General features: G+C 48.6%; 1 protein-coding gene across 1 annotated transcript in view; it reads left to right on the top strand.

Annotated features, from left to right (window-relative positions):
- The first annotated feature begins 1,422 nt into the window (after nt 1–1,422).
- The window catches only part of Vwc2 (von Willebrand factor C domain containing 2), a 134,508-nt gene continuing 127,532 nt past the window's right edge, over nt 1,423–8,398 (top strand). Inside the window, exons 1-2 of the mRNA XM_021211047.1 lie at nt 1,423–1,914; nt 3,218–4,013. Coding sequence (XP_021066706.1) covers nt 3,321–4,013 — 693 coding nt within the window. The 5' untranslated portion in view covers nt 1,423–1,914; nt 3,218–3,320. The remainder of the gene's footprint in view (nt 1,915–3,217; nt 4,014–8,398) is intronic.

The raw sequence follows: 8,398 nt of genomic DNA, 5'->3' as shown, positions 1-8,398 counted from the left end.
ACTCATATTAATATCTCTTCATTATAACCATAAGGTTGGGGAAAAAAGTTTCAAAGTGACTTGGGATCATAGTGAAACAAAACCTCTTCATTAGGACCAAGGTGAGGCAAATAAAACATCTTCATCCCTTCAATTGGGCACCTGATTTTTCAGTTATGCTTGTTCACATGTATTATTACATAGTCCTAGAAAGTGTACACATGTGCAATTCCCACCTGTAAGTAAATGGTGGGGGGCACTTGATAAAACAAAGACCTGGGCTATTTCATGACTAGAGCAGTTAGCAATAACAGCCTTGATTCTAGAAAGCATTTGTTGTTGTCTCTAGGTACTCCATGGAGGGCTCATGTCCCATGATAAAAATAATCACACCTACAGTGCTATTTTTATGGAGGTATGTGGAGGTATTTGTCTTAGTGGTACCATACAGCCCGGAAGTTATGATTGAGGCATATGGGAGGAGCAAGGGATCTCTGTAAACGAGGCAGCAACCCCCAGGCAAGGATAGGTCTTCTTTTCTCTGCAAGGGACAAGAGTGGTGTTTGCAGCAAATGCAGGAAGCATCGATTATCCTGGTCATAGAGACTCCCTAAATTTTTGTCAGTATGCATGTGTCTATATGTAAGGAAAAGCAGTCTCCCAAGGAATTTCCAGGTCTTATTCTTTCAGGTCTCCACTTAATCCTTGGTTCATCCTGTACACAGAGGCGGAGAAAGTAGTTCCTTCCTTCCAAGGCAGTCTCGCTCCCAACAGATGGCCGGACCCTGCAAAGTCCTGTGTTACTATCTGAGCACCGCTGGCATGGAGAGTAGCCACTGTCCAAGAAATAGATATTTCTTTAAACATCTCACATTGGAGATTAATTTGAACATATACCACTGTCCTTTATCCAAGAAAAGAGGCAGATTCTGCCTTCAAGATCAAAGCGGAGGGAACTGACATCAGCATTTGAACAAGTCAGCAGCAGCCCGCAGCAGCCTCTGTGGTAGAGGAGAACCAGAGTGTATGCTGTTTGAAATCTTCCACCTTTCTTGTTCGTCCTTGTCTGTTCCTCTGGGTTTCTAGATGTAAACCTCCCTACAGGCTCTGCTAACACATCCTCGGAATTCCAAACTCAACAGTTTGGTTTACATTTCCAACAGCAGCAAAAGCAATCTGTTCACCTAGAGCAAAGCCAGAGGGGGCCAATTAGGGGAGAGGATTTTAAAGAAAAGAATAAACAGAAAGAAGAAAAGCCAAGATGAAAGGTCCAGAGGGGAGTGAGTGACAAGTCTGAGAAGGAAGCCTGAGTGAGCCTGACAGGTGGGCTGAGCAGCGGCTGCTAGGGCAGCGCGTGCTGCTCAGGTCTCCTACCCACCGAGGGCAGGGCAACGCCAGCCCTGGTGGCGACGCCTCGTGAGCGTGGGCAGCGGAGGAGGGAGCGGGGTGTGAGCACTACGCTAGGCAGCTGCGACAGGCGGCGGGCGTGCGCTCTCAGCCACCGTGCATCCCATTGGCCCTCAGGACGCGCTCCGAGCTGCTCCTCTCCTCTAGGGCGCAGAGGCTGCCCACTGGTCCCCGCAGCTCGGTTTGGAGAAATTCTTTGCCTGGCTGGCAAGGAGAGAAAGACTGGGCTCTGGCGGCTCCCTAGAGCACGCTTCGTGGTGGAGACTCAGGGACAAGACCCGGGGATGAGAGTCGGAAGGGAACGCGGGCACTGACAAGACTCAAAGAAGGCTACCGGCCACCAGCAGCCAGATGAACAGGCTGGGTCAAATGCTCTAGCCGGGTGCATGCGCCGGGCGGAGCGCGCAGGTCGGACTGTGCTCTCCACGGTCTGCCCTGCGCTGGTGCCCCGCCGGTACCAGGATGGGCTCTGGAGCCCCAGGGCCGCACCCGCTAGAGCCTGGCGTTCCTCCTGCCTCCTGAGCTCATGTATGTAGGTGCCACTCCGCCGGGGTGAGGGTGCATGTTGGAGGTCCACGCCGCGGGCACGGGGACGCCTCCGGAAACTACTCTATGGCCGATCTGAAGGAGAGGGCCTCTTCTTGCCTGCCAAGTTTTAAATATGGGCGACTCGCCCTGGGCTGAAGTCCACTGGCATTGGCGGTGAGCCAGAGGCCAGCCCTAATTGGAGTCCTAATAGAAAGGGCTGGCTGAGGTAGAGGGGGACAGAGGCACTGGTGCGCACGGAGAGGGGGGTGTTTGGCAGAAGCAAACAGAGACTGGAATGTCTGTACCCAGCGATGTCTGGGGGCTCTGGACTCCTTTGGGTGGCAGAAACTTTGAGATCCACGAAAGGCTGGAAGAGGCCCTTCAGTAAGATAGTCTTGGCCCTAATCCTATGACCCTGCACTCTCCTCCTTCCTTCTCAGTACTCCCTGGACGAGCATCACTTATCCATCACCAAGACCCCTCTGGGTTATATGCTACTCCAAGCTAGCATAGCGCTCTGGCTGGAAGCAGCGCTCACAGTCACCCTTCACATCTCCTAGTGAAGAGCCAGTACTGGAAGTGGGGTAGCAGCTAAGGAGTAAAGGCTAGGGAATCCTGGACCTGGCCAACCAGGCAAAGGCCAGATAGTGCCCAGGTTAGAGAACCAAGAGTCATGTACTCCCTAGAGAGCAAGCATCTAAGAAGTTACAAATGAGTTGTGGGGTCTTCGGAGTAACAACAAGATTCTGGTTTTGTTGGGAGGGAGTGTTTTCCTTTTTCTCTCACTTCTCCCCCAGCTTCCTTTCCATGCACAAACCCCTTGGGCAGGAGAGAAAGGGTTTCTCTTTAATTTGCGCGCACGTTTGTCAGTCTCCAACTCCACTGCGGAATTCTCTGTTTAGAAACCTGCGGGAAATGCGGCCAGGACTTAGGGAGGGCCAGTCCAGGTGCCAGGATTTGAGCTTTGAGTGCAAGCCTTGCAGCCCGCACCCGCCCGACTTGCTGCATTTTCTGGGCTCAGCATCCTGCCAGTGACCATCTCCAGCACTAATCTCCACTGCAGGAGACCCTCGCGGCCGGTGTTTTTCTCCAACTTGGCTTTCTGTGTATTCCTGCACATGTGTGATGTCTGAGAACCTCGTTGTATACCAGACACTGGGCAAGTTGCCCCCGCCCCCGGCGTCCAGCTCGTTAATCTAGAGGGATGCTAGAGCCCGGGCGGCGCCGGGTCGGGAGGGGGCTACGGCGGGGCCGAGGTGCGCGCGAGCCGCGGAGCTCAGTTGTACTGCTGTTCTCTCCGCAGGGACGGCGACTCCAGGCTGGCAGCGGCGCGCCCCCGGGCTGTGAATGCGACTCGCTCATCGTCCGCGCTCCCCGCCCGCCCGCCCGCCGGGACGTGGTAGGGGATGCCTAGCTCCTCTGCGATGGCAGTTGGCGCGCTCTCCAGTTCCCTCTTGGTCACCTGCTGCCTGATGGTGGCTCTGTGCAGTCCGAGCATCCCGCTGGAGAAACTGGCCCAAGCTCCTGAGCAACCCGGCCAGGAGAAGCGCGAGCACGCGTCTCGGGACAGCCCGGGGCGGGTGAGCGAGCTCGGGCGCGCCTCGAGGGACGAGGGCAGCAGTGCCCGGGACTGGAAGAGCAAGGGCAGCCGCGCGCTCTCGGGCCGGGAGGCGTGGAGCAAGCAGAAGCAGGCCTGGGCTGCCCAGGGAGGGAGCGCCAAGGCCTCGGACTGGCAGGTCCGGCCTCGTGGGGATACCCCACAGGGGGAGCCCCCGGCCGCCGCCCAGGAAGCTATCAGCCTGGAACTCGTGCCCACACCCGAGCTGCCTGAGGAATACGCCTACCCCGACTACCGCGGGAAGGGCTGCGTGGACGAGAGCGGCTTCGTGTATGCGATCGGGGAGAAGTTCGCCCCAGGTCCCTCAGCCTGCCCGTGTCTGTGTACGGAGGAGGGGCCCCTTTGCGCACAGCCAGAGTGCCCAAGGCTTCACCCGCGCTGCATCCACGTCGACACCAGCCAGTGCTGTCCGCAGTGCAAGGAGAAGAAGAACTACTGCGAGTTCCGGGGCAAGACCTACCAGACTTTGGAGGAGTTCGTGGTAAGAGGCAAGCGCCTACTGGCGACTTGGCACCCTCTGAGAAGGGGCACAATGGCTTTGGTTCTGTGGCATCCCACCCCACCCCCCTCTCTCTTTGAAAAGAAGGCACTCCCTCGTTCTCAGAGGTAGAGGGCACTTTGGGTACCCCTTTAAGATGCCCTCTCTCCAGTGCTGGGGTAGTCCTTGGTAGACCAGTGTGGACAATCTGTATTGATTGATCAGGTATTTGCTGTAAAAAGGTTACTTTGGACTGAAGCTTTGAAACTAAGGGAACAGCTGCTGGGTTATTGGCTACACTTTCAACATGAATTCATTGCTCCTAATTTAGAAGTGAAGTGCTCAACCTGTTTTCAAACACGGTGTAAATTACCCTGCCACTTGGGACATAGTCTTTAGTTAATGGCTAATTAAGGAAGACCATTCATATGCATAAGCCATTCCCCTAGATCTGGAGTTCAGACTAACAAGTAACTGTTCTAAGTATCAGAAGAAAATATTTTTATTTACTAGTTGTCAAAACATGCTGGAAAGCAATATCAAGAAGACCAGTTTGTGGTTAAAAGTGCTTTAATCATAGAGGAATGCAGTGCATTTTATTTCTCTCGATCTTCTGTATTGGGTTCCGGGCTAAGGTTCTCACATAGTGATACATCAGACTAGGAGGTAGATTATCTATCTCCGTTTTATAAAGAAGAAACTGAGGCAGGGAGTATTTTTTTTTTTTTTAATGTTCTGAAGGTAGAGCAACTAACAGAGCAGATTGTGCCAAGCTAAGAAATTCTACTCTATAGTTGATGCTCTCACCCTTACCTTCCACTTGAAGTATGGTCAATTCCTATTGGAATCTTAAGTGTGCATGGAGGTTCTACCCTGCTTATATGGGTTGGGCATGGTTCAAGGAGCATTGTCTGCCTCTGGGTTAGGAACCTTAGAAATGTACTCAATGTCTGCATTCGCAAACACTGCAAAATAACTCTGGCCTTTGGTTTAGCATTCCAAAGACATTTTTTTCCCCTACCAGCAGAGAGCATCCTGAGTGGAGTGAATGCCAGCCAGGATGTGGAGCATAGTGAAGTGTTCAGCCAGGAGGAACTGATCTACAGATAATCTGAAAACTGTGTAACTGGCTTTGTGTTTTAGTTAGGAAACATAGGTTTCCATTTGGATTTCCCTGCTGGTCAAATGCTTGACTACAAGACATGCAATGCCTGATGTGGGAATCTTTTTGTTGTTGTTTTCTTTAAGAAGAGGAACCAACTGTCCCCAAGGCTAATGAGCAGGGAATAGTTTCAGAGGTACCACATTCTTTGGCTTCAGCACCTTGGAGAAAGACAACTTTGATGAAAATTTTACAGGACCCAAACTCAAACATACTATCCTCAGAATGGCTCCTGTGTAGTGAGGATGCTGCCAGAAAATTCTCCAGATGTTTTGGAATCCCAGCACAATTCTCTCAAGTGGTCTGGGTTCATAAGATAATCAGAGTCTTATAAAGTCAAAGACAAACAGTTGTTTTTAAATTAGTAACATTTGTTGCTTGTTCTGGTTATAGAGTTCCCCAGCACTTTAGAACAGCTTTGTGAGGTGAGCTAAGGAATTATTTTCCTATAAAATAAAGAGCTGTAACACTTCCCAGTGGAGCCATCCCTGCACCTGAAATCACAAATACAGGAGAACTCAAACTTCTGTTATCATAATTCATTGCCAAATTCTAGGAGGAAAAACAAAACAAAACATAAAACCTGTCTTTTCCTTTTTGGGGGAGGGCAACCAACCTCTTGTTTGATTCTTGGCTGCAAACACTGGTATTGTATAGATCGAAATAGGTTTTAAATTGTGGGAAAAGGGGTGATAGTGACAAAGGAAACAGGAAAGATTTGAGTTTTTACATGTTCCTTCTTTAAATGGCTTTTCATACTCGCCCCCTCCTCTCTCTCTCTCTCTCTCTCTTTCTCTCTCTCTCTCTCTCTCTCTCTCTCTCACACACACACACACACACACACCTCATGCACACACATACACACACACACACACTCACGTGTGTGGGGGGGGTTGCATGTGTGTGTATACATACATGCATAGAGCCAGAGGTCAATATGTACTGTCTTCCTCAGTTCCCACCTTGTTTTTGAGACAAGGTCTTTGAAACTGAAGCAGCTCACTGATTTGGCTACCCTCACCACCTCTAGAGATCCTCTGGCTCCACCCTTCCCCCTGTCTGAAGCATGAGGGTTATAGGGGTATGCCACAGCTCCTGACTTTTAACCTCTGGTCCTCATACTTGCAAAGCAAACTGGCTGAGCTATCTCCAGCCTGACTTTTCATTCTTAACTTTCAGGTGGTCTTTACACATGCTAAAATGTCATGTGTTTGAATATCACAAAGTTGTCACTAACTTTAACTATGTGCTTTCTATTATAATATATAGTTTACATAAAAGTTTTACTCTAAGTTATACTTGCTCCCTGATATTGGTATCAAGTAAATTTCTAGTCATTGCTCTCATTTGAGATGGCCCATAGAAGTCATTTGTGTCTGTGGCTTTTGCTTCTCAACATTGTACAAGGATCCAAACTTGGATGGGAGGCTTTGCACAGGATCAGTATGGAAGTGTACAGAGTCAGCTTCAAGTCCTTGGAGGTTTTGGATGGCATTGGATGGATATTTACTTTGCAAATGTTCATGTATCAGTCAGAGAGAGAGAGAGAGAGAGAGAGAGAGAGAGAGAGAGAGAGAGAGAGAGAGAGATTATCTGTCCACCAATGTATTGTACAACATACTAGACTAATGTAGAAGGAAGGGAGCTGGAAATAGGAGGAAGGAGACTTTCTTTCCTAAGGAGATGCAGAGCCCTGTAACAGGCTGGTCTCTAATTTCTGACAGAAGAAATTGCTGGTCCTTCCTGGTGGGAATTTGAAGTAAAAAGCAGGTGGAACTCTGGGGGGGGGGGTGCCAGCTGCTAGCAGTTGCCCGTTATGTGTGGAGCATTTGGCGCCTATAACAGATCAGCGTCAACTTGGTTCTGTGCTTCCCTATCCTTGGACGCATGCTTCCCAACCCTTTCACTGCAGACTCTCATCTCTGCCTTTTATCTCCTTTCTGGCTACTTTAACCCTTATCAAATCTACTACTATTTATGGATACATATCAGTAGAAAACTTTAGTTCTAAACAAAACACCTCAAAGGTGTTCATAGTGACAAAGATGATAGCCGCACTCCTCTGAATGGCTGTAATCCCATTTATTTTCCTGACTAGGAGGTCAGGTTAGTAGTAAAACCATTTACCACCGCCTCTTGATTAGTTACCAACTGTCTTGTTCTTCAACTTAACGGCAACAGCAGACATCCAACACAGAGCAAGTTCTATCTGCTTTGTGCTTTCGAGGGATATTAGTTGGCTAGGGTTTCCATAACAAGTACCAAATTAAAAAAAAAAAAAAAAATGGGTTCCCTAATACATAAAAATGGTCCTAGAGGATAGAAATGTGAAATCAAGGCACATGCAGGCTTGATTATGTCTAGGGTGTTTTCCTTGACCTGTAAAGGGCTGTCTTTCCTCATTATTTGCCCTTTCTTCAGGTATTTGTATTCAGAGTTTCTTGTCCTTTTCTTTCTTTCTTTCTTCCTTGGTGGTGGCGATTGTTGTTGTCGGGGTTGAATCTGTGGCCTTCCAGATGACAAACGAACACTCTAAGCTAAATCTCCCAACCTAAATTTCTTGCCAGGATACCAGTACTGTTGGGTTGTCACTCCAATGACCTCATTTTAACTCAATTTCCCATCTCAAAGGCCAGATATCCAAATGCAGTCAAATTATTAGATATTGTAATTGTGACTTGACCAAATAAGTCAGAATATAGTTCACTTTGTAGCACAGAGTGTCAACAACCAGAGAACCAGAGTTCAACTTGTGGCAATGAGACCAAGGGAAAAACAAGACATGTAGAGTAGAGAGGGACATATCTACATGGCCAAGGCACAGGAAAAGATGATAATTCCAGACCCAGTGAACATCAGCTTGGCCCATATAATTGTGTCATTCTGAGTGCCACTGTTGGAGTTGGTATGTTGCTTCTGTGGATGCATCCTCAAGTCACAGCAGCTGGAAGATGACTCTGCTACTCTGTCAAATTTTAAACCTGTCCCCCATGATGACTACCATTTAGTGAAGAAGCAGACTGAATTTGAAATTCATTAACAAGAAGTAAGTTTATTTTGATCTACCCAACAAGTTGTTGCCACTGTGGGAATTCTGCTTCTGAAGGATTTGTGAAGGTATAAATGGAAGTCTGCAACCATGTTCAGTATCTCATTCAAACCAATGGAACTCATGGGGCTCACTGAAGTAAAACTGTATTAGATAGCTAACACTTCATGTTTCCTT

This window comes from Mus pahari, chromosome 13 (assembly GCF_900095145.1).
Source record: "Mus pahari chromosome 13, PAHARI_EIJ_v1.1, whole genome shotgun sequence".
Lineage (NCBI taxonomy): Eukaryota > Metazoa > Chordata > Mammalia > Rodentia > Muridae > Mus > Mus pahari.
Note: the sequence above shows the minus strand (reverse complement) of the source record. Positions and strands in the feature narration are given on the sequence as shown.